Consider the following 23860-nt stretch of genomic DNA (forward strand, 5'->3'; position numbering starts at 1 on the left):
GGCATGCATGATGTGGGCGTAGGTGAAGCCCTGAAGGCCTAGTCTACGGGGACCCAGGTGGCTCCCCCTACTTCCAGGTTTGGGGCACAGGGCATTCCCTTCGGGCCAGAACCAGAAGCTCTCAGTTCTCTTTCCTGAAAATGACAAGAGCTTTGGAAAGAGGAAGGGGAGAGGCCAGGACTGCAGGGTGTGGAATAGAGGAGTGGAGGTGGGGGTAAGGTAACTGGGGGGGACACTACTCTTCTCACTGTGCTGGTTGGGGGAGTGAGGAGTGCGGAGGCCCAGAGGGCTGGTCCAAGGGCTAGCAACCCAATCCAGAAAACCTTCAGAACATGCATGGCACCGAAGAATCTGTTTAATTAAAACTAAAATGAATGAGTCGTGAACAGTGGAGAGGGTGAAGTGAATTCCTGCAGTGAGGGAGGGAGGAGGAAGGCTTCCCTGAGACCTAGGAGCACTTTAGACCTGTGGGCTCAGCCAGCAATCACCTCCTCACCCCCTCACTACCAGGCCTGGGGTTGAGGAAGAGGAATAATTTGACCAGTCAAAGCCCCCATCTGATGCTGCAGCAGGGCCCTGGACAGACAGGAGGGCACATGAAGTGATCTCCCCTACATGTAGGGGAAGCCTACGTCCATGCTGGGTACAAATTCCGAGGCTGTCGGGCCCTTCCACAAAGCACAGTGGTGCTAAGAAGATGCAAAAAGCCTAATAGATAAAAAGACCCATGGCCCTGTAACTCCCTAGATCCCCAGCCATGCCCCAAATAAGAACCGACCACACCAAGGGTTTGATATTTTTTTATTAACATATAATAATATATTTAATAAAAAATAGTATCCACTCTGGCTCTCTCCTCCATTGCAAGGGGAAGAGTGGTGAGGAGGGGCTGGCACTGCCCACCCCTAGGCATCCGGACAAGCCCTGCCTCCAGGGCTCCTCTCTATCCCCTGCTTTCCAACAGGCTCTGACCTCCAGATAGACGGTTCAAAGTTACAAGTGCTTTAGGCCCTCCCTTGAGTTCCCCCAGGCCCACCCCTTGTGCAGAATTCAGGGGCCACCTGGACAAACCCCTTGCTTTTTCTCATTCTTGGCACCCTTCATTCATGCTAGAAAGAGGATCTGGGGACAGAGAGCAGAGTCTCTACCTGCCAGGGGGAAGGGAGGAAAGGAACGGTGGTGGGGGATGGGGCCAAGAAGAGGGATGGTGATGAGGTCCCCTCATTGGAGCCGGTCACTGCGGAATGAATCCTCCACAGCAGGATCGGGCAGCAGGGCACAGGGGTCACTCAGCATGTTTAGCCCTTCCAGGCCCAGTGGCTCCATGCGTAGCTCATCTTCTAGCCCAAGCCCTAGCTCCAACCCAGCTGCTGACACCTCAAAGCCAGGCACTCCGGCCAGGGCTGCTGCAATCTCCTTAGAGAAACCTGAAGAGGAGTCCCCTGTGGGTAGAATAGATAGGTGAGGACCCCATGTCCTATAAACTTTTCCAAGACCCCTCAATCTCCTACTCATTAGTGAATGTGTCATTCCCTCCTTCCATTTCCCATCACCAGCCACCCCCACTCACCTGTGAGGATGATGTTAGGCCCTGAGCCATGGCGGGAACAGTGGGTCAAGTTCTGGTGGTTGAGGGTGTGGGGATCCTGGGGGCCACCCATTGGCCCCTCACCCCCTAAAAATCCAGGCCCTTCAGAAAAGCCAGGGGGATCCAGCACCAGGCTGGTTGATGGGCTCTCCATGCTGAACTGCTCCAGCTATGGACATACAGACAAATCTTGAGGAAGTAGGATTTTAGAACTGGTATCCTGCCTAGCCCTGCTAACATATCCCCTTTGCCCAGAAACCTTCATCCACCCCAGGAACAGAGGCAATGACAGAGGGAGGTGGCAGCAAGCAGAGCGACAGAAGCGAGCACGGGGCCCGAAGTAAGTATGGGCACCGTACCTGCTGGGCCAGAGCATGTGCATGCCAGGAAGAGAACGGGTCAAGGCAGAAGTCATCAAAGAGCAAGCTGAGCAGAAATAGAGGGGCAGGAGTAGGGTCAAACGCAGGAAGAGAGGAGCCCCAAGCTGGCAGTACTATGTTACCTCCAGGGAGACAAGATCTCCCCACCACCCACCCCACCTAGATCTCCCCATTCACAGTGCACCAGCCATGCCATTCAGGCCCCATGGACCCACCCTCACCCCCTCCCCTGCTTTTAAGCAAGGAGCCTGAGTACTCACATTCCCCAGGTTGAAGTCACTCACTGGCCGGTGGTAAGACTGTTGCCCGTGCCCACTGGGCCCAGGTGGGTACAGTGTCCCGTAATGAGACTGCCTGCCTGGGGGCTGCCCACCTGAGGACTGCACTGAACAAGACTGAGAGGGCAGTCCTGGCTGCTGTAGAGACTTTGGGGTGTGTGGCTGGGTAGGCAGAACCAGACTTGGGGAGCTGTATGGGTATGGGGGCAACCGCTGGTCAGTGGACAGTTTACTGGTATCCAGGGGGACGCCCTGAAAAGAAGTAAAAAGAGGGAAGCTTACCGCTCAGTGTATACCCCAAGAACACTTAGTCAGGGCTTCCCACCTTCTTTAGCTACAACCACTCCCAAAATAAATGTGACAACATTCTACATTCTCACTGGCATCCCTGGGGTTGAGTGCAGTTACTCAAAAATGGGTATTAGTTGGCAGGGTGTGGTGGCTCATATCTGTAATCCCAGCACTTTGGGAGGTCCAAGGTGGGTGGATCACCTGAGGTCAGGAGTTTGAGACTAGCCTGGCCAACATGGTGAAACTCCGTCTCTACTAAAAATACAAAAATTAGCTGGGTATGGTAGCGGGCGTCTGTAGTCCCAGCTATTCGGAAGGCTGAGACAGGAGAATTGCTTGAACCCAGGAAGTGGGAGGTTGCAGTGAGCCGAGATCACGCCACTGCACTCCAACCTGGGCAACAGAGTGAGACTCTGTCTCAAAAAAAAAAAAAAAAAAAAAAAGTGCATACCAGAATGAAAGTGATATAGTGAGGCTAACACAGGGGTAATTTTAAATCTACTCCATAGTGCAATCATAGTTGGAACTGAAGCCTCAACCTTCCTGGCTCAAGTGATCCTCCCATCTCAGCCTCCCCAGTAGCCAGGACTACAAGCGTGCACGACTGCGCCTGGATAATTTTTTATTTGTTGTAGAGATTGAGTCTCACCATATTGCCCAGGCTAGTTTTGAACTCCTGGGCTCAAATAATCCTCCCACCTTGGCCTCCCAAAGTGCTGGGATTACAGGCATGAGCCACTGTGCCCAGCCTTAGAAGTAAACCATTCTTAAACCTTGGTACTTGAACTATTTATTGTTAGTAAATAAGGAACTAAGGTTGAGAACTGCTGTTCTATAGCCGTGAAGAGGCCCGAGGGAGTGGGAGAAGAAGGAAGGAAAAGGAGAAATAAAGGAAGGGAAGTCAAGCTCACTCCACACTCTGGGAACAGAGCCCTTGCTAATCTGGCCTCAGTCTTTCCTACAAAAGCGGGGATCTGAGTAAAGATGGAACACAGAACACACATTCCAGGGATAGCAATGAAGGAGGAAAAGTTGGGCAGAGGAGAGGGAAAAGAACATTTGGATGAAAGAAAAGAGGAGCAGGGATAGCGAACAAAAAGAAAAGGATAGGAAGGGAGACAAGGGCTAAGAATTTCATCTCTGTGGAAAAAGCCCTAAACTAAGAGTTTCAAGTTCTAGTCTCAACTCTCCCTAACTTGCTGGGAAAACTTGGAAAAGATACTTTCCCTCTAGGTCCTACTTTCCTCATCTATTAAGTGAAGGGATTGGGCTCCACAGCAGGAGATTCTCTGATTCTACAAATTCTTTTTTTGGTTTTTTTTTTTTTTTTTGAGACGGAGTCTTGCTCTGTCGCCCAGGCTGGAGTGCAGTGGCTGGATCTCAGCTCACTGCAACCTCCGCCTCCCGGGTTCACGCCATTCTCCTGCCTCAGCCTCCCGAGTAGCTGGGACCACAGGAGCCGGCCACCTCGCCCGGCTAGTTTTTTGTATTTTTAGTAGAGACGGGGTTTCACCGTGTTAGCCAGGATGGTCTCGATCTCCTGACCTCGTGATCCGCCCGTCTCGGCCTCCCAAAGTGCTGGGATTACAGGCTTGAGCCACCGCGCCCGGCCTGATTCTACAAATTCTATGAAATTACGAGGGGATACAGGGGAGGAGATGGGACAGGATAGGGGCATCAGATAACAGACAGACACGAAATGGATAGGAACAGAGGAGGCAAATAAAAGGAAAGGGTAAGCTACTATTTGTCAAACATATACCTGGGCTATATGTGGTGCTAAGTATTTTATGTATGTTATTTCATTTGATCCTCATGAACCATCCTTGTTTTAGAATGAAACTACTGAGGCTTACAGAAATTAAATAACTTGTCCAAGGTGACTGCTAGTAAGAGGTAGAGCCAGGATTTGAAACTAAAAATGCTTAACCACAGCTTTTGTGTTTGCACTGTGAAGCAAGAGGAGACAAGATGGATAAAAGATGGGGCAGGTGGAGGACAGAGGAATGGAAGGGGAGGGGTATAGAGTAGGTATTTGAGGAAAGGAGGGTGGGAGGGAAACAACATGGCAGGAGAAAAGGGAAGGGAGACAGACATGCAGGGAAGGCAGCCACGCATACCTGAGTGATGGAAGACAAGGTGGGTGACATTGTTGGCGAAAACTGTTTGGGCAGCTGCTGTTGGGACCTTCTGGCGTCGGCTGGGCCCGCGAGCAAACTCAGGGGGCTGAGGGGCACACGGCGGTGGTGGGGGGAGGCCCCAGGGGTAGAAGCAGGGTAAGGGGGGGCGCCCAAAACAGGAGATGAAGTGGAGGAGGAAGAGGAGGAGGAGAGAGCCGGAGCACTGAGTGAGGGGTGGCCCAGGGAGGTGGTGGGTAGTGCATGGCGGGCCAAGGAAGAGGCAGGCAGAGAGGGGTGGCTGTGGGAGCCCTGGAGCTGGGGCTGAGGACTGCTCAGGGAAGCCTGGAGGTTGGGATTGCTTAGGGAGGACTGCAGGGATGGGTGGCTGAGAGGTGAATGAAGTCCTGCAGGCACAGACAAAAAACCAGAGATGCCAACATTACTGATGGGAACTGGGCCCTTTCCACCCAGAATGGGTAGCAGTGACCAGACTATGAAAGCAGCAACACAACGTCCTCCCTACTCTATCCCTGACAGCACTGCCCATCTGGGGGCTGCCCTTCCTCTTCTTTCTAGGAAACACCACACCTACCAGTTATCACTGGCTGAGAACTGCCGTGAGGGAATCCTGGGGTGCAGAGGTGACAGGCTGGTGTGGGCGGTCACAGCAGGATCTCAGGGGCTCAAACCACCCTCCCCTTCATCCCTCCAGTCAGGCAGCACCCAGTGGGCACATGGCCAGGACAGCCACTCACCTGGTGCATCATAGCCTGGGCCCAGGCCCATGCCCCCGCTGATGCCCAGGTGAGTCATGGTGTGGGTCAAATTGGAGGTACTGTTGCCCCCACTCAGGCTAGGGTAGGCTGTCTCTTCAGGGTCCAGGGGGGTGGGCAGTGGTGGGGGAAAGTGCAGGTTGGTGAGGTCAGGTAGGGAGCCCCCCGTGTTCATGGCAGGTGGGAGGAGAGGCACGTTGGCAGGCTGGTCAGGAGATGGAAAGATGCTAGGGGAAAGAGAAAAAAAGAAAGATGTAAATAGGAGTGGGGTGCGGTGGTCAGGGAACAGCAGAGATCAGTCTTCTACATCTCCCTGTACTTCCTTCCCCCAACTCTCAGCCAACCTCAGGGAGTACTTACTTAATTCCAGGGACTTCACAGGACCGAGGTCGGGAAGAGGATGAGGATAGCTGAGGAAAGAAGGAAGAATATGGAAAATGAGGACAGTGCTCAGTGGAGAACCCTGCAAGGCCTGCCCCATGGCAAGGGGATAGCAGAGACACTAGTGGGTGACACCCGGTGGCCTCCACCTACCTTCTTAGCATCCCACGGCTTCAGCAAATGCTTGTCATCTAGCAAGTTCTCCTCAATAGCAGGTACTTGAAAGAGAAAGACTGGTGATGGGAGAGTTGGAGAAAGAGCCAGTAAGGCAGGACAGGAAGCAGAAGCAGGTGGGAAGGAGTCCTGCTCCCTGAACCTGCACACAATCCCAACACCAGCCCAGAAATTCTTTGGCATCCAGTACCCACAGCAGTGAGGAACACATACCTTTGGGGTCCATTTCACCATCCAGAATACCTGCAAGGGATACAGTGGCGTTGGCTGCAGTGCCCACTTGCCTACCTGCTTTAAATAGCTCCATGGAGGCCAGGCATGGTGGCTCACGTCTGTAATCTCAGCACTTTGGGAGGCTGAGGCGGGTGGATCACGAGGTCAGGAGCTCAAGACCAGCCTGGCCAAGATGATGAAACCCCATCTCTACTAAAAACAAAAAAATTAGCTGGGCACGGTGGCAGACACCTGTAACCCCAGCTACTCAGGAGGCTGAGGCAGGAGAATCACTTGAACTCGGAGGGCAGAGGTTGTAGTGAACCGAGATCGTGCCATTGCACTCCAGCCTGGGCGATAGAGTGAGACTCCGTCTCAAATAAATAAATAAATAAATAAATAAATAGCTCCGTGGTTACTCCCAACCCTGGGACAGGGCCACTTACCCCCACGTCGGCTGGGCAGGATGCTGGGAGGTGTGGGGCCTGGGTAGGTATCCTGGGGACTGGGGTTCATCACACTTGTATGAAGGGCAGAGTCAGAGCTTGTCCTATGGGGGGAGCAGGAATGAGCTGACACCAGTGACAGTCTTCCTGGTCCCTAAGCCCTGCCCAGCAAGGGAAACACTAGCTGGGCTGGAAATGGGGGGTGGTGAGGGAGCAGGGCCCCAGAAACTACAGATAAGAGGAGATGTGGCCTAAAGAAGGCAAAGGCCATCACCTGTTAAGTGCAGATGGTAGTCGAAACAACTGCCCCTTCTCTGCAGGGAAATTGCCCCAGGGCATCGTCCTGGGGTAGAAAAACAAAGTCATGAGGAGGAAGGCTGGCAGTGGACAAGAAGGTGGGCAGAGGGGTTGGAAAATGTGGGGCAGCCAAGATGGAAATGAAGATGGCTAAGCTCCCAGATCATCCCCTTTTCTTTCTGGTTCTTCTCCTGTTTATGATTGACCCCTCCCCCAGTCAATCTAAGAGAGATGGAAACTTCTCTCTGCCAGGACCAGCTGAATGGGAATCTTGGGGCCCAGCAGCTCTTCTGGGTATGAGCACTGAAGGTGAGATGGACAAGGGGAGAGTTTCAGAATCTAAAAGTGCCAGAGTACTACATCTTGCACCCACCTTTGACAGAAGGTCGCCATTTTCACCTGTCCCTCTGCCATTCTCCCCTCCCCCTTACACACACACCCCAGGCTGGCTACGGTTCCCATTGGTTCTGCGCTGGCTGGACTGGGAGGCTTGACCACTCGTGTCAACATGGCCAAGGCTGGACTCTGACCCACCTACTCCAACTGCCTCCACCTCTCTCAGCCCTGGCGTTATAGGAAGAGGTACTGTTGAAACCTTAGCCCAGTAATCCCAGCCCCAACCCAGAAGGGGCAGCTCCCTCCAGAAACACGTCAGAGAGTAGGCAGGAGCTTCTGCCTGCCCTGGACACTTACCTTCGCCAGCTAGACTCTGGGGGAGGAGATAAGTAGGCAGGACTGTAGGGAGAGCTGTCAATGTGAACAGCACCAGTTAAGGAAAAAAGTAGAGAGGACAGATGAGATAGAGGCCAGATGAGGAAAGAACAGTGGAGGCAGCAGATAAGTTGTTTTGAGAAACACATACCTTTCTCCTCATCTATAAGGGACAACAATAGGATCAAAGAATGGAAGAGAAGAAGGGAATCAGGTCTAAAGGGGCTGAAAAAATCCAGGAGAATGTCCAGGCAGGACTTCGAGGATACAGGTACACATGTCTCTGAGACTGAAAACTCAGAAATGTGAGGAGAAGGGACGCAATCTCCTTTAGCAAGAGACAAGGAAGGCTGCCTTTGGCAGCAAGCTGATGTGAAGACAGCCAGAGCCAGCCAGACACAGGGGGCACAGCCTCAGGAGCAAAAACTCCTTATCACAGGAGCAGGTGCTGATGCAGGAGCTATGGTTGTTTTCAGGGAAGCTGGGTAAAGAAGAGCTCCAGGAGAAGGATGGGACTGCACAACACTTCAAGTGCTTCCTATAAGTCCCTGAGGAACCCCATTCCACTACCTTTCAGACACTCCCAAGTCCCCTGTGAAGGATATGTGGCGGGGGTATCGGCGAAGTGGGGACACCATTCTTCGAGGATCTCGCTGCACCCGTTCCACCAGCCCATGGTGCCGCGTGCTTCGAGATGAATCCAAAGGTGAGTGGAGGGGGCTCTGCCAAAAAGGACAGAAGTCAGCAGAGGAAGCAGCCTAAAGAACCTCCACTCCTCCCTGGCTGGTGTCTACTCACCTGGAACTCGGCCAGGCCAGAGCCAATCTGGTTAACATTGGGCAGAGACCCACCGTAATGAGAGCTCCTTGTGTATGCCAGTCGCAGTTTTTGGGCCTGTAACTGAGACATGGGGAACAAGTGGGAATGTCAGGAAGGTCCTGAGCACTATTTCCTTCAGTCATCCTTGCCATCTCTGTCACCAGGATATGCTGCTGCTGTCACTGCTTTTAAAATATCTAGGCCAGGCACAGTAACTCACACCTGTAATCCCAGCACTTTGGGAGGCCGAGGTGGGTGTACCACGAGGTCAGGAGCTCAAGACCATCCTGGCCAACATGGTGAAACCCCGTCTATACTAAAAATACAAAAAATTAGCCGGGTGTGGTGGCGGGCACCTGTAGTCCCAGCTACTCGGGAGGCTGAGGTAGGAGAATGGCGTGAACCCGGGAGGCAGAGCTTGCAGTGAGCCAAGATCGCGCCACCGTACTCCAGTCTGGGTGACAGAGCGAGACTCCGTCTCAGAAAAAAAAAAAAAAAATCTAGGCCAGGCACAGTAGCTCACACCTGTAATCCCAGCACTTTGGAAGGCAAAGGTGGGAGGATCGCTTGAGCCCAGGTGTTGGAGACCAGACTGGGCAACACGGTGAGACTCCGTTGCTACAGGAGGATCACTTGAGCCTGGGAGGTAGAGGCTGCAGTGAGACGTGTTTATGTCACTCTGCTCCAGCTGCCTGGGTGACAGAGTGAGATCATGTCTCCAAAAAAAAAGTAAATAAAAATAAAGAAATAATCTGCCAGAAAAAAGGCCAGTGTTGGGGTTTGAAAGGTCCACTGAGATTTGGTGCAAATAACCCACCAGAGCCCATCTGCAGACTGCCCTCATCAATGATATCACTACTGTTTGACATCATCCTGCCAGGCAGAGACAGATATTCTGCTCAGGACCTGTCTCATTTGGCATCACTCTAAGCAGAGTTCCTGAGGGGCTGCCAGGAGCCCCCGGGCTACTCACAAGGGAGAGTGCCTAGTAGGAACCTCTGCTTTATTTCTAGATGCGTCCAGGATTAATTGGGACATTAAGAGGAAGGCTACAGGTGGATGTCACAGAGCCATTACTGCCAGTCTTTTTCCTTCCCATTCTGGAGAGCACAGGCTTCTGGGCTCTGCCACTTGTCCAGCCTCAGGAAGGCTACACAAAGCCTGCACCTCCCAAACTAGAACATCTAAGGAATGACAACTCTCCTAGCTAGAAAAACAGCACCAAAACCAAGGGACATTCTTCCACTGACTCCTAAGGCTCCTGAATTGGCAGGGAAGCCTGGAGGAAGAGGGTGGAGAGAGAGCAGTAGCCCACTCCAGCATGGGCCAGAGGCATCTTCCTGGTCTCAGCCTCACTTTGGGGAGATATGTCTGGCATAGACGTCAGACAGCCTGACATGGATTTAGCCTGTGTACAGATATCCTATCTCTGTGAGAGGTGAGCATCTATTTCCAAGGCTCAGCCCCTGCCACCAGCCAAATAAACAGGCCCAGGGCAAGGCCATGGGGAGGAGGGTAGCTGAGGAGGGGCAAGTTCTAAGAGCTTCCAGGGTCACAGTCTTGTACAGAAGCCAACATCAGAACTGACGTTCTGTTCCAGGAGGTCAGCCTAGTGAGTTCAGTGGGCACTGTGCTGACCTCTGGACCACTTCAAGACCACTATCAACATATATGGCAACCCCAGTCTCTCAGTGGTATAGCCTCCCATGACCATCTCTGGCTCAAATGAGCCCTCCCACCTGGCCAGATAACAGGCTGAGTCCCAGATCTCTTGACCCTAGCTCTAGACTTTTTGGTCCCCTGGTCATGTAAGCCCACTAGACTTTTCTGTGTAGCTGAGAAATTAACCAATAGGAGCAAGGTGGGTAGAGGGGGCCTTTTAAGAGATCAAGGCACCATAAAGAGAAGCCCCAGCTTTTGAGTTTCGCACAGCCTTTCTTTGCACATAGAAGCCCTAAGATCCCACCGTGCCTCTGCTAGAATCACAGTCTTGAGGGCAGGGCCTCACGCTATCAAGATCAGACTCCCATCTTCCTGTCTCTGTCCCCAACATGATGAAAAAGTTCCTAAAGGGGAGGAATCTACAGTTAGATCATAATCCTCACAGTGGTTACAGTGGGTTATGCACACACATGCATGTAAGTGTGCACATGCATGCACAGACACCCTCCCAGATTTGCCTCCCCACCTAACTTCTGACTCCCACAAACTAGGGCACATAGTCCCTAGAGACTCAAAGGGGAAAGGACGAGGAAAAAAAAAAAAAAGACTAACAGAGTCAAGGGGGATACACACAAAAATACAACCAGAGTCACAGTCACAGATGCAACCACAGTCAGACCAGCAGAAAAAGGCTAGAGATGTAGTAACGTTCCATCATCAACCCTTCAATTCCTTCTAGCTCTGTGCCATGAGGAATCACTGCAATATCCTTATTGCAGTTTTTTTTTAGAAGAATGTGTCCCTAAATTAAGACTGCATACCACCTAGGCGGACTCCCACCCCTTGGTCCCTCTGACATCCAGCCTTGGAAAGCAAGAAATCAAGGCCAGGGGGCTTCAGAGGCAGCCTGGCAGAGGCCTGAAAGTTCTCTCAAGAACTTTCTAGGAATGAATATTCCCTACACATAGAAGACCCTCCAAGGCACCCTACACACGGACCCACAAAACAGCCATTTCCCTAGAAAGCTCAGCAAACCACAGAGTTCCACACAACTTATGGTCGAACGGTTACCCAGTTTTAGGATTCAAAACCCTACCTCTCCTCCAAGGAGGCCAGGACAAAACACCAAGCAATGGACCTCACCTTCATTCACGTCAGGAAACCACAAGAAGTATTTGAAAAAGGAAGCAAAAGGACGGGACGCAGGAGGGGACTTCCTGCCCCACTATACACAGCACCGCTCGTTCAAACCACGCAAGGGGCCCTTTCCCGGGGGCACCAAAGCGCAGAGGGCAGAGGGACCAGTTTGGAGGAGATCACAAACTCAGAGGAGCCAGGTTACAGGCAAGCAGCCCTCCTCCCAGGCCATACCCCAATACCAGGCATGCTTCAGTAGCGTCCTCGAGGGGACTCCGTCAGGGATGCACAAGGACCACTCACCTCCTACCTCCGCCGGACCCATTTCCCCTCTCTGCCCACTCCCGCCTCACGTACTCGGCCCCCCAGTCGCCTCTACACCCCCAACCTCTCCAGTGTTTCGGTCTCCCCCGGCAAAATCCTTCTTCCTGCCCCTCGGCCCTCAACCTGCGCCTCCCAAACGGCGGCGCCCGCGTCCCCTGCCCCGTTCCGCCTCCTTCGCTGCGACGCCCGCCCCCGCCCCGCCTCTCCGGTCTCCGCTCTGTAACTGCTCAACTCTGCTCGGCTCCCCGGCGCGGCCCCTCACCCGGGTGGAGCCGATGTCCATCATCACCTCCTCGAAGGCCGCCGTCTCCTCGGCCTGACGCTGCTTCTGCAGCGCGATCTTCTCACTAAATTTGCGCGGATTGGAAGCCGAGGCCGAGGCCGTGGCCGAGCCAGGCCCGTTCGCCCCCGACGTCGCCATCTTCCTTCCCCGTCCCTGCCTGCCACCCTTCCAGTACCAGCCGCGGCCTTCGCCGCGGCCCTGGCCCGGCTCCTCCAGCCGTAGCCACCGCCGCCTCAGCGAGCACCGCGAACCCGGCCCCAGCCTAGCCCTGACCTGTTGAGCGCGGGGGCCGCCGGGAATTGTAGTTTGTTTACGAGACTCCTTCACATCCCCAGTCACGCAGCACCGGGAGGAAACGGACTCTACTTCCCAGCAGCCCTGCTGACTCCGGAAACTGGGGACTTCGCTCCACCCTCTCGGCTACTCCCTGAGAGGGGTAAGCTGGGAAGAGTAGTTCTAAATTAGTCCTGAGACTACGAACGAAAAGAGAGAGGAAAGGAAGAGCGAGGGGAGCGAAGAGGAGGGGAGGGGGACCGGGAAAGAAGTACCAAGGCACAAAGGAGGAAAAATTTGGTTATCTTCAAGGAAGGGGACTATCGGGGCCTGAGTGAAAACAGTGAGACCAAGAATCTTAAAACAGCTGTAAACATCTGGGACTCAGGCCCTCTCAGGCTGGCCACGTGCCCACCCTTTTCCCAAAACAAATGAATCAGATACTGTACAGATGTCTAGAAACATCTTTTATTTGGGTAATAGGTCCCAAAACAGGTCAGTTAATAAAATAGATTCTAAAGAATATGGCCCTATGCACAGCCCTCCCTCCCCAAAAATAACGCTGGGGGTAGGCATTGCCCGTCCCCCTTGGGCTCCTCAGGTGTATTTTAAAAAATGTTTTGGCAGCTCAGTGTTTATCATCTGGGCATGGGACACCATGTCCATGTCCCCATATTCCTAGGGTACAGTAGCAGTAGGTGGCTGCAGCAACCTTCCTCCTACCCCAGCCCAGAAAATATTTCTGCCCCACCCCAGGATCCAGGACCAAAATAAAGAGCAAGCAGGACCCCTTCACTGAGGTGCTGGGTAGGGCTCAGTGCCACATTACTGTGCTTTGAGAAAGAGGAAGGGGATTTGTTTGGCACTTTAAAAATAGAGGAGTAAGCAGGACTGGAGAGGCCAGAGAAGATACCAAAATTGGCAGGGAGAGACCATTTGGCACTAGTCCCCTGGGAGACGGGAGGAGGGAGCTAGATATGAGGGCAGGTGCTAAGAAAAATAGGAGGGGTCCATTCCAAGTGGCAGGGTGCTGAAATGGGCTAGGACCAACAGGACACTGACTCTAGGTTTATGACCTCTACATAGCTGTCCCATAGCAGCTGGGTGCCCACCTCCAGCCTCCCATGTGAGCCTGTCCTTATGTATAGTGTCCAACTTCTGCTTCTAGCAGTCAAGTGTCTTCCCCAATCCTAATGTCCCCTGATCATGTCTCTAGCGACTTGACCATCTCTTGTTCCTTGGGACTGGGGCCAGGCTCTCGTCTGCCCACTTCCCTCTCATTAGTCAGATAGCCCCAAAGGCTCTATCTTTAGCTCCCAGAGAATTTTTTGGTCCTCAGTACTTCCCTTCCCCATTCCTTCCTATTCCCCACAACTGGGGGAGGGAAGGGAGAACAGGGGCACCTGATCATCAATCTCCCCTGCCCCTCTCTTGAAGCACCCTAGATTTGGATGAAGAGCAGGCCAGTGAGTAGGGCAAAGCCTGCTAGGAGCAGGATGACCTTGAGGATCCTTTGTTCAGAACTGGCCAGCTCCTGGGGCAGGATTTCCAGAAAGGTGATATAGAGAAAGGTGCCAGCCGCCATGCCCTCTAGCACAGACTGGGCCAGCTGGTGCAGAGGTCCTGCTGACTCAGCCAGAGCTGCACCCAGCCCGATGCCTAGAGGTGTCATGCATGAAAAGAGAATCCCACAGCCAGCCACCACCTGTGCCCTAAGGTGGCTCTGCAATAGCCGCAGGGACAGGCTGACAGCCAGGATGCCCTTGTGGAGCAGCAAAGCCAGGCACAGCTCCATCGCCCGAGCCCGGTCTCGCTGCAGCCCCACCGCCAGTCCCTCAAACACTGAGTGGAGGGCCAGGGAGAAGACCAGTACACAGGCACGCAAGGCTGAGGGGCTTGCTGGGGCTCCACTCGCCTGTGGAACCCCTGGCCCATCATGCCAATGCTGCGGCCCACCATTCACTGTTCCCAGCAGAGCCCTTGTTTCCTCAAGAGGTGACGGCCCTGACTGCTCCTTGTAAGCCAGTGTGATCTGCTCCATCACCAGGACCAGGAAGAAGCCCATGGCCAGGATGAACTCTTGCAGCGGGAACTGGAGCTGTGGGCAGAAGCGGCAGCAAAACGTTCAGGGAAGGAAGAGCGAGATGCAAAATCTGCTGGAAGCCCAGTTACACAGACTTAAGGTCCCACACAGATACAGGGCTACTCTCGGTCACACAAAGATAGAGTGAATTGGTAACACTGACACAGAAGGATACATACACACAGATTATGGTGTCACTCACAGTGTTACATGTAGACCAAAGTTTCTCAGCTTTGGAACTATTAACATTTTTGGGCCAGCTTTGGTGGCTCATGCCTATAATCTCAGCACTTTGGGAGACCAAAGCGGGCACATCACTTGAGGTCAGGAGTTTGAGACCAGTCTGGCCAACATGGTGAAACACCATCTTTACTAAAAATACAAAAATTAGCAGGGTGTGGTGGTGGATGCCTGTAATCCCAGCTACACGGGAGGCTGAACCAGGAGAATCACTTGAACCCCGGAGGCAGAGGTTGCAGTGAGTCAAGATTGTGCCACTGCACTCCAGCCTGGGCAACAGAGCAAGACTCTTTCTCAAAACAAACAAACAAAAACACATTTTGGGCCAGATAATTCTTTGTCATGGGAGCTATCTTGTGCACTGTAGATTAATAGCATTTCTGATCTCTACCTACCAGATGCCAACAGCAGGCACAATGTTCCCTCTATCCCCCTCCCCACTGTGACAACTAAAAATATCCCCAGAATGTTTCCTGAGGGGCAAAGTCACACTCCTAGTTGAGAGTCACGGATGCAGACATACATGAAATGGTCACACATTGGCCCACCTCCCCAAATACTCATACATAGAGCCACATATCACAGGACATTCAGGCTTATACGCAGTCACACGGAGACACAGGCCACTCAGTCACAGACACGAAGGATTACATCAGTGTTACTTCCTCAGTTTTAGGGGAAAAAAGAGAGGAAAGAGCCCAGGATGACTTTCCTGCCCCACTATCCAATGGCCTCAGTTTTTCCTATAATAAACCAAGTCCTATGCCGTGGACTTGATCATTCCTCACAGCCCACTTCCTTGGGCCAAGGCCTAAAAAGGTCAGCAACACCAGGACCCAGGGAATCGCCTCCTATCCTTCTCAGGCCTACAGAGACCTCTATCTCCAGCCCTTTAGGAAAGTGGTGAGAGAGTGAAGATGATTCTTGGAGCACTTGCTGGTAGCTAGAACTGAGAACCCACAGAGAAAGTCACACACCTGAGAAAAAATGTCTTACTGTCTCAAAGGGCATGTAGGGGTCACAAAGGGAATGGGGAAGGGGGAGGGAACACAGAAAGAATTATGCCCCATAACCAAAAATCACAATTCGTATCACATGCCAAAAGCCTTCCACAAAGTCACGGAGTGGCACATGAATCGATCTCCACAAACCAACACTCCTAGAGGTGTGTGATTTCCCTCCCGCATGTCACATGTCCAGGTCAGCGCTCACCGTCACGTGCAAGGCTGCCAGGGCCTCATCTATGGCAGCCAAGTAGTCAGGCAGCAGGTCCAGGAGACAGGTGGCCAAAAAGACGCCCCCCGCAAAACAGCTTACTAGGCTCAGCGCTTTCTGGCGGGAAGCTGGGTAGGGGTTAAGCACAGAGGAGAATGAGCAAACAAACCCCCTCCAGGGCCCACCACCCCAACCCAAACCATGGCTACCCTTGCCTTTCCCTCCTCCTTTGGTCACTCCCCACAGCCCCAGAGCCCTCCCTAAGCCAAGCATTCATAGGAGTGTGGGGAAAAGGAGAGGTTTACCTGAGGCTTCGTGGTTAGCTCCTGGACGGCGCAGCACACAGATGGGCACCAGGCTGCAGAGGAGGGTGAGTACCAGCAGCAGCACCAGGGCCCCCAACTTCACCTCCAGCCCCACAGGCACTGGAGGCTCTGAAGCTACCGCCTCTGGGCGCCACACCAGGAGCTCTGGCTCTCCCCAGGGCCCCATGGTGCTGCTGGTAGCTCCAGTGACTCTCAGACCTAGGAAGACAGACCAGAGTGGGTGGGGAAAAATCATGCAAGGGAAGATGGGGCAAGGAATGGAGAAGCCTGGTCAGCAGAGTGCAGCTCCCTGGCCCCAGCCACTTTGTGACCTTCCCCAACCCAGGGTGACTCATCTACTCCTGTACCAGGAACATTCCTCTCTTCTCACACTTTCTTTCCCCAGTGACTTATTCAGGGAGACTGCAAGGGGGAAACCTAGGCCTGAGAAAGGCTGTATGGGTATCTTATCACCCTTTCACCTGGTGCCCCCAGCGAACTAGGAAACTAGGAACCGCCTCTAAATAGGACCTGGAGCTGGAGTTCCCCTAAGGAATGTAGAGGCCAGGTCCCCAACTCCCGAACGGAGTGGGTGAAGCCAAAAAGGCTGGGGCTGGGCAGAGATGTCATGGGTATCTTCGTGGGTCGCCTGGACAGGGTAAGTTTGGGTGCTGGATCGCTCCATCGTTCCCCTTTTCCCAGCGTAGAGAGCAAGCGCTTCAGGCCCCAGGCTGAGACCTAGAGGGAGATGGCCAAGGAGAGGGGCCCTAAGAGTCTGCGGTCCCGGGACGGACTGAGGCGACACTGAGGGCGGTGCCTTAAAGTCCAGTCTCCAGGAGGTGGGGTGCGAGGCCGCCAGCATCCCGGGAAGCAGATGAAGAATGCGTGAACTGGGACTCCTGCTCCCGGGCCCAGGGAGGCCTGGGCAGCCCGACCTGGACCCCGTCCCGGAGAGCCCGCACTCACCTCGCGAGGGTCTCACTACATGGTCTCCGCGCGCTTCCGGCCTAGAGTCGGGAATTCCCGCCCCCTCGCATAGCTCCCCCCTCCCCCACAGAAGCCGCGTACCCACTGCCGACTGCCAATGGCAGCGCCGAGTGGGCGGGGACAGACTGGGAGTGACGTGAGTTAGAAGCAATCAGAGACCGGGAGCGGGAGCGGGCGGAGCAGGCGACAAGAGCAGAGTGAGCGAGAGCGAGGGCGGAGATTAGGAAAAGGACCTCCGGGCTGGGGCCCTGGGGCGCATCTGTGCAGGACTGACGGGACGGTCAACAAAGGCTTTGATTATATGGATATTTTTAAAAGAGGGAGACCCCGCACTGTCAAGTCTTCCGGCCCACATCTGAAGACATCTTCCTGGCCTTGGGCCAAAGTCTCATCTGACTCTCAGAAGGCTCTGACACCCCGTCAATGCCTCTTGGCGCCCAAGGGAAGGCATTCCCTTCTTGGCACCAACTTCCTTGCCTGCTTTCCCTCGCCAGCACCCACAACAAGGAAAAAGACAAAGCAGAATTGGAAAGCGGGGAAAGCAAAGAGAGAGGATATGTTTTGAAAATCATCTCTTCTCGACTACTGATGACACTCAGTGCAGCCTCCGCCTTCTCCAGGTGGGTGGGGACGTGGTGGGACCGGAATGCGGGGTGCTGAAGCCGCGCCCAGGGAAGAGCCCCCAGCGCATTCCAGGCTACCTGCGCACCGCGCCTGCGGGCATCTGGCCAGCTTTCCCACCTGATCTCCAGCCCGGCTCCCGCCACCCTCGCCGGTCTGCTTGCTGTTTGCTGTTCCTTGAATGCCCCAAGGTAGTTGTTTCAGCTCAGGACTTTCACCGTTTCCTCAACCTGGATTCTCGTGACTCGCAACCCTGTGCTATGAGAATCCTCTTCTAGCCTCAAGGGACGGTAAAGACAAAATTTAAAAAGGGGTCCAAGCTATTCTTTTATGCAAAGGTGAAAAAAGCTTCATTGCCGGCCGGGCGCGGTGGCTCAAGCCTATAATCCCAGCACTTTGGGAGGCCGAGACGGGCGGATCACGAGGTCAGGAGATCGAGACCATCCTGGCTAACACAGTGAAACCCCGTCTCTACTAAAAAATACAAAAAACTAGCCGGACGAGGTGGCGGGCGCCTGTAGTCCCAGCTACTCGGGAGGCTGAGGCAGGAGAATGGCGTGAACCCGGGAGGCGGAGTTTGCAGCGAGCCGAGATCCGGCCACTGCACTCCAGCCTGGGCAACAGAGTGAGACTCCGCCTCAAAAAAAAAAGCTTCATTGCCTAAAGGAGATGGGCTCTTGCTTCCTACAGGAAAATTAATTTTAAAAAAGAAAGAAAGAAAACAAAAGGAACAGTGTAATGCTTCTCACAAGGCTCCAGAAACGAAGCCCAGTAATGCCTTAAGTAAAAGAGGAATGTGAAGACTTCTTAAGGAGCTGGGCATGGTGGTTCACGCCTGTAATCCCAGCATTTTGGAAAGCCGAGGAGGGTGGATCACCTGAGGTCAGAAGTTCAAGACCAGCCTGGTCAACATGGTGAAACCGCGTCTGACTAAATATACAAAAATTAGCCAATCGTGGTGGCAGACGCCTGTAATCCCAGCTACTTGGGAGGCTGAGGCTGAGGCAGGAGAATCGCTTGAACCTGGGAGCCGGAGGTTGCAGTGAGCAGAGATCGTGCCACTGCACTCCAGCCTGGGCGACAGAGCTAGACTCTGTCTCAAAACAAACAAACAAAAAATTGGCCGGGCGCGGTGGCTCACACCTGTAATACCAGCACTTTGGGAGGCCGAGGCAGGCAGATCGTGAGGTCAGGAGATCGAGACCATCCTGGCTAACGTGGTCAAACACTCGTCTCTACTAAAAAAAAAAAAAAAATACAAAAAAATTAGCTGGGCGTGGTGGCGGGCGCCTGTAGTCCCAGCTACTTGGGAGGCTGAGGCAGGAGGATGGCTTGAACATGGGAGGCGGAGCTTGCAGTGAACAGAGACCGTGGACAACTGCACTCCAGCCTGGGCCTGGGCGATAGAGCGAGACTCCGTCTCAAAAAAAAAAAAAAAAAAAAAAAAAAATTATTCGTAATTGGTAACATTAACAAGGAATTATGACTGGAGGGGTCAGGAAACCTGGACTCTGGTCCAAGTTCTACCTTTATAGTTGTCAAATATATACATATATATACACATACAGATATGTCATATCTGACTAATAATTGTATATATTTATGGTGTACAACATGTTTTGAAATATATGTACATTGGGGCTGGGAGCGGTGGCTCACGCCTGTAATCCCAGCACTTTGGGAGGCCGGGGCGGGTGGATCACGAGGTCAGGAAATCGAGATCATCCTGGCTAACACGGTGAAACCTCGTCTCTACTAAAAATACAAAAAATTAGCCGGGTGTGGTGGCAGGTGCCTGTAGTCCCAGCTACTCGGAGGCTGAGACAGGAGAATGGCGTGAACCCGCGATGTGGAGCTTGCAGTGAACCGAGATCTTGCCACTGCACTCCAGTCTGGGTGACAGAGCGAGACTCCGTCTCAAAAGAGAAAAAAACAAAAACAAAAACTTGTCAGCTCTATTTGCTGTAAGAACTATATGAGTAACATGAAAATGCCTGACTAGACCCTGTTCCTGTTTTTACTCTTAGCTCGTTCAAATCTTCGTAAGGATAATTAACAGCAGTTTGAGTTCTGGGATTCACACTCCAAACTACTGTTTTACTCACCCAGCTACCCTTTTCTGCACTACTACTGGAAAACCATACCTGTATCAGTTTACTTCCATTATTTTACTTGAAGTGAATTCCTGGACCATGAGACATTAGACCAAGGCTAAAAATAAAAATAAAAGAATCAATCACCCCTGAGTTTTGGTATTACCGCTTTCAAGTTATGGATCTGCCTCCTCATAGGTAAAATTTGCAAAATATCACCCGCCGTGTGTGCCTCAGAACTGTTATGGATTAAGGAAGAGAACAATGTTTATGAAAACGTTTTGTAAATTATACAAATGTGGGACATAATGTTCCTGGTAACTGTATGCAAACAATAAGACAACAAAACAAACGCAAAAGCTTTTTTAACTTGTTGCAGTTTTCCTGCCCGGTGTTCCCTCCGTGAATGAGCAGCGTGCAGCGAGCATGTGCGCGCAGTTGCGGTTCCATCAACGCCACACTGCTCGGCTTGCGGACGGGGAAACCTGCCATAGCGCGCCTGCCGCCTGCCGAGCGAGGCTCACCGTTCCACTGGGGTCAGTGGGCTATTGACTCCCCGCCTGGGTGAAACCGGAGCTTCCAAGTCACGTGGCGCGCGAAGACAAACCAGGCTGCTCGGGGTTTCCCGTAGCTTTCCCCCAGCTTCCTGGCGATTCATATTCTGGCGCTTACCCCTCCCTTTGGTCGGGCGGAACCCAATCCCCGCCTGACAAGTAAGTCCCGCCGGCCGGACGCGGTGGCGCGCGCCTGTGGTCCCGGCTGCTCGCGGTGCTGAGGCGGGAGAATCACCTGAGCCCGGGAGGTCGGGGGCTGCATGGAACCGCGATCGCACCACCGCACTCCAGCCTGGGCAACTGAGCGAGACCCTGCCTCCAAAAATAAGAATAAAGGAGAAAAAAAAAAAAAAAAAAAAGAACTGCGGCCCCATTGGCCTGACTCTCCTGAACAGCCTAGCTGTCTCCGACCAGTTACGGAGGAGGAGGCCTTGAGAGGATAGTGCCATTGGCTCGATGTCCTGCCCTTCCGAAACCTAAGTCTTTAGCTTCCAATCGGGACTCAGCTTTGAGAAGAGCGCCACGCGGTGGGCGAGAGGATGCCCCAGTAAATCCGCAGGTCTTTTGACTCTTTCTGCCTTTGTTTACAACCCTGTTGTGATCTCCCTGTTGAAAAAGCGAGGGCTAGAGAACAGGCATTCAAATATCCTGAGCTCCAGTCACAGCCTTTTCTATTCTTCCGCTAGGCGACACCAAACCCTGGGGAAGATTTACTATAGCTAAGAGAAAACTGAAGCAGAAAGGGCGCGGCTACCTACTTCTTCAATTCCGTTTGTGGACCCTCAGACTCAGTCCCCCACTCCCAGATACAGCGGCCCTACCGTGGCTCCTGACAAGGTGGCACCCACTTTTGTAGTGTAAGGATGGGGGCGGGGTTTGGCTGGGCAGGTCCAGGATACGAGATCCTGGAAGAAAGAAAAGGTGGTGTGTTTGGGGCGGTCAACGGGCTACGCTGGCTTGACAGGGCTGGGCTCTTCAGAACAGGTAATGCTTGGGGGGCCTGTTTAAACCTGAGGGATAGGGCTGAAGGTGAAGTATCCAGGGGACAGGTGAGGGGGCTTGCTAGTGAGAAAGCGCGGGGGGCGGGGGAGCAGGGATAATGGAAGAGGGAGCAGAGGAGCCCAGAAACTGTAGGGTGTAGGAAGCAGCCATCATTCCCTTCCTGCAACCCTCCGTCTCACACGCCTTCCTGCAGAAGCATGGATCTCGGAATCCCTGACCTGCTGGACGCGTGGCTGGAGCCCCCAGAGGATATCTTCTCGACAGGATCCGTCCTGGAGCTGGGACTCCACTGCCCGCCTCCAGAGGTTCCCGTGACTAGGCTACAGGAACAGGGACTGCAAGGCTGGAAGTCCGGTGGGGACCATGGCTGTGTGAGTGTGACGAGTGGGAGTTGGGGTGGGGTTGAGACACAACTCTGTTGTAAGAGGCTTCAGCTCCCACTCGGAGACAGGTCTGAAAACAGACCACCCCGAAAATAGATATAAGTTGTATAATAACTATCTCCATGCCCAAGAAGTGAAAGGACTGAAAATGAAGCATAAGGCTGATGTCAGGTAGGACTTCCAAAATTCTTCCCTGCACATATATATAACTTTTTCCTACTGTAGGGCCTTCAAGAGAGTGAGCCTGAAGATTTCTTGAAGCTTTTCATTGATCCAAATGAGGTGTACTGCTCAGAAGCATCTCCTGGCAATGACAGTGGCATCTCTGAGGACCCCTGCCGTCCAGACAGTCCCCCTGCCCCCAGGGCAACCAGTTCTCCTCCGCTCTATGAGGTTGTCTATGAGGCAGGGGCCCTGGAGAGGATGCAGGGGGAAACTGGGCCAACTGTAGGCCTCATCTCCATCCAGCTAGGTCAGTGTTCTTTGTGGGAAGGGGAAAATGGCCCTTCAAGACTGGCCCTAACCATGGGGTTAAGGGGGTTTACCCAACCTGTGCCACTACCCAGGCCCTGCTGCTGTCAGGGTGTCCCTAAGTATCCTCTCTCCCAGCTACCTGTTTTCTACTCCAGATCAGTGGAGCCCAGCATTTATGGTACCTGATTCCTGCATGGTCAGTGAGCTGCCCTTTGATGCTCATGCCCACATCTTGCCCAGAGCAGGCACCTTAGCCCCAGTGCCTTGTACAACCCTGGTAAGTCTTGGTGTCAGCCAGAACCACTACTCCTTGATACATATGTAATGACACAGACAGGGCAAAGGGATGAGGGAATGGAAACTGATGATGAACTGCCTTTGCCCCAGTTTTTGTGGCATTGGGCCTCAAGACCAAGGAGACATGAACGGTTGAACAATTTTTTATTTTTTGAGCCAGGGTCTTACTCTGTCGTCCAGGCTGGAGTGCAGTGGTGCAGTCATGGCTCACTGCATCCTCAATGTCTTAGGCTCAAGCAATCCTCCCACCTCAGCCTCCTGAGGAGCTGGGACTACAGGTGTGTGCCACATCTGGCTAATTTTGGCAGAGATGGGGTTTTGGGGTTTCGCCATGTTGCCCAGGCTCAGGCTCATCTGAATCTCCTGAGTTCAAGCGATCTCCCTGCTTCAGCCTCCCAAAGTGATGAGATTACAGGCATAAGCCACGGTGCCCGGCCAACATGAACAATTTTTTTTTTTTTTTTTTTTGAGATGGAGTCTCACTCTGTCACCCAGGCTGGAGTGCCATGGCACGATCTCAGCTCAACTGCAACCTCCGCCTCCTGGGTTCAAGTGATTCACCTGCCTCAGCCTCCCAAGTAGCTGGGACTACAGGTGCCTGCCACCACACCTGGCTAATTTTTGTATTTTTAGTAGAGACGGGGTTTCACCATATTGGCCAGGCTGGTCTTGAACTCCTGACCTTGTGATCTGCCTGCCTCAGCCTCCCAAAGTGCTGGGATTACAGGTGTGAGCCACCGCGCCCGGCCCAACATGAACAATTTTAAAAGCAGGAAAGGACAAGAGAGAGAGAACCCTTGTAGGTAAGGTAGCAACAACTCAGATAAGGTGGGGTGAGGGAATCTGGGGACAGGGCTCAGGAGAAAGCCCAGACTTTGTGTGCATTGTATTCTTAGCCAGAGCCATTATCTCAGCCTTGGGTCAGGACACAGAAATGGGACAGGCCACCTGGGAATCCCAACTGGTTATAGGTACAGGAAGGAAGAAAAGCAATAGCAGCAATGTTTCCACTGGAACAGTTGCCCAGGAGGCACCCACTGGCTAGTGCTACAGTGTAGCAGAGGTATCACATTAGATGCCTTCTCAAGGCCGGCTGGGCAGAGTCCAAGGCCAGGTAAAGAGGGGGCTGTGCTCAGATCACTGTTCCTCCCTTTCCTCTGAAAATTACTCCTTGTACCCAAAAGGCAGGGACCAGGTCCTAGCCTCTCTTCAAATCTGCAGTCGAAGCTGGGACCAAAAGCCAAGTTAAGCATCTTAGAATCTTTTTTTTTTAAAAAAAAAAAAAACAGAGTCTATGTCACTAGGCTGGAGTGCAATGGTGTCATCTCAGCTCACTGCAACCTCTGCCTCCCAGGTTCAAGCGATTCTCCTGCCTCAGCCTCCTGAGTAGCTGGGACTACAGGCTCGTGCCACCATGCCCAGCTAATTTTTTTTTTTTTTTTTTTTTTTTTTTTTT

The 23860-nt window shown here is 53.0% G+C and overlaps 3 protein-coding genes across 9 annotated transcripts in view; 1 reads left to right on the top strand and 2 right to left on the bottom strand.

Annotated features, from left to right (window-relative positions):
• Positions 1 to 785: 785 nt before the first annotated feature.
• CRTC2 (CREB regulated transcription coactivator 2) lies at positions 786 to 12157 on the bottom strand. 4 transcript variants are annotated; one of them, XM_023213811.3, is made up of 14 exons: positions 11857 to 12157; positions 8451 to 8552; positions 8258 to 8374; positions 7635 to 7696; positions 6919 to 6987; positions 6645 to 6748; positions 6199 to 6228; positions 5965 to 6044; positions 5791 to 5840; positions 5413 to 5657; positions 4658 to 5061; positions 2229 to 2498; positions 1571 to 1757; positions 786 to 1442 (listed from the first exon to the last, which is right to left on the bottom strand). In XM_023213811.3, exons 1-14 carry the CDS (start codon positions 12013 to 12015, stop codon positions 1222 to 1224), a joined length of 2100 nt encoding a protein of 699 aa, XP_023069579.1. In that variant the 5' UTR covers positions 12016 to 12157; the 3' UTR covers positions 786 to 1221. The 4 variants fall into 4 exon arrangements, with proteins under 4 accessions (XP_023069579.1, XP_023069581.1, XP_026303144.1 ...); XM_023213813.1 differs by lacking the exon at positions 11857 to 12157 and adding an exon at positions 11574 to 11743; XM_026447359.1 differs by lacking the exon at positions 11857 to 12157 and adding an exon at positions 11659 to 11712.
• A 441-nt stretch (positions 12158 to 12598) lies between these two features.
• Positions 12599 to 17101, bottom strand: SLC39A1 (solute carrier family 39 member 1). 2 transcript variants are annotated; one of them, XM_023213816.1, is made up of 4 exons: positions 16960 to 17101; positions 15994 to 16212; positions 15686 to 15816; positions 12599 to 14248 (listed from the first exon to the last, which is right to left on the bottom strand). In XM_023213816.1, the coding sequence occupies exons 2-4, from the start codon at positions 16178 to 16180 to the stop codon at positions 13592 to 13594; spliced, it is 975 nt and encodes a 324-aa protein (XP_023069584.1). In that variant the 5' UTR covers positions 16181 to 16212; positions 16960 to 17101; the 3' UTR covers positions 12599 to 13591. The 2 variants fall into 2 exon arrangements, with proteins under 2 accessions (XP_023069584.1, XP_023069582.1); XM_023213814.2 differs by having other exon boundaries at positions 16525 to 16997.
• A 2330-nt stretch (positions 17102 to 19431) lies between these two features.
• CREB3L4 (cAMP responsive element binding protein 3 like 4) overlaps positions 19432 to 23860 on the top strand; it is a 7286-nt gene continuing 2857 nt past the window's right edge. The window contains exons 1-5 of one of the 3 annotated variants that reach the window (XM_023213818.3): positions 20547 to 20807; positions 20935 to 21105; positions 21444 to 21621; positions 21859 to 22105; positions 22263 to 22384. In XM_023213818.3, the coding sequence (XP_023069586.2) occupies positions 21448 to 21621; positions 21859 to 22105; positions 22263 to 22384 (543 nt within the window). In that variant the 5' untranslated portion in view covers positions 20547 to 20807; positions 20935 to 21105; positions 21444 to 21447. Of the gene's footprint in view, positions 21106 to 21443; positions 21622 to 21858; positions 22106 to 22262; positions 22385 to 23860 lie in introns of all 3 variants that reach the window. The other 2 variants (XM_023213819.3, XM_023213817.3) reach the window with 2 other exon arrangements.

Source organism: Piliocolobus tephrosceles, chromosome 1 (assembly GCF_002776525.5).
Source record: "Piliocolobus tephrosceles isolate RC106 chromosome 1, ASM277652v3, whole genome shotgun sequence".
Lineage (NCBI taxonomy): Eukaryota > Metazoa > Chordata > Mammalia > Primates > Cercopithecidae > Piliocolobus > Piliocolobus tephrosceles.

Excerpts from the sequence above, each read along its gene's own strand:
- CRTC2 (XM_023213811.3), bottom strand. The coding sequence starts at position 12,015 with ATGGCGACGTCGGGGGCGAACGGGCCTGGCTCGGCCACGGCCTCGGCC. Across the intron at positions 7,697-8,257 it reads TTCGCCGATACCCCCGCCAC|ATTGACAGCTCTCCCTACAG; the intron begins ATATCCTTCACA and ends GGTGCTGTTCAC. Across the intron at positions 6,045-6,198 it reads TGGTGAAATGGACCCCAAAG|TCTTTCTCTTTCAAGTACCT; the intron begins GTATGTGTTCCT and ends TCCCATCACCAG.
- SLC39A1 (XM_023213814.2), bottom strand. The coding sequence starts at position 16,855 with ATGCTGGCGGCCTCGCACCCCACCTCCTGGAGACTGGACTTTAAGGCA. Across the intron at positions 16,213-16,524 it reads TAGGGGAACTCCAGCTCCAG|GTCTGAGAGTCACTGGAGCT; the intron begins GTCCTATTTAGA and ends CTGTCTTCCTAG. Across the intron at positions 14,249-15,685 it reads TGGCAGCCTTGCACGTGACG|CTCCAGTTCCCGCTGCAAGA; the intron begins GTGAGCGCTGAC and ends TTCTGCCCACAG.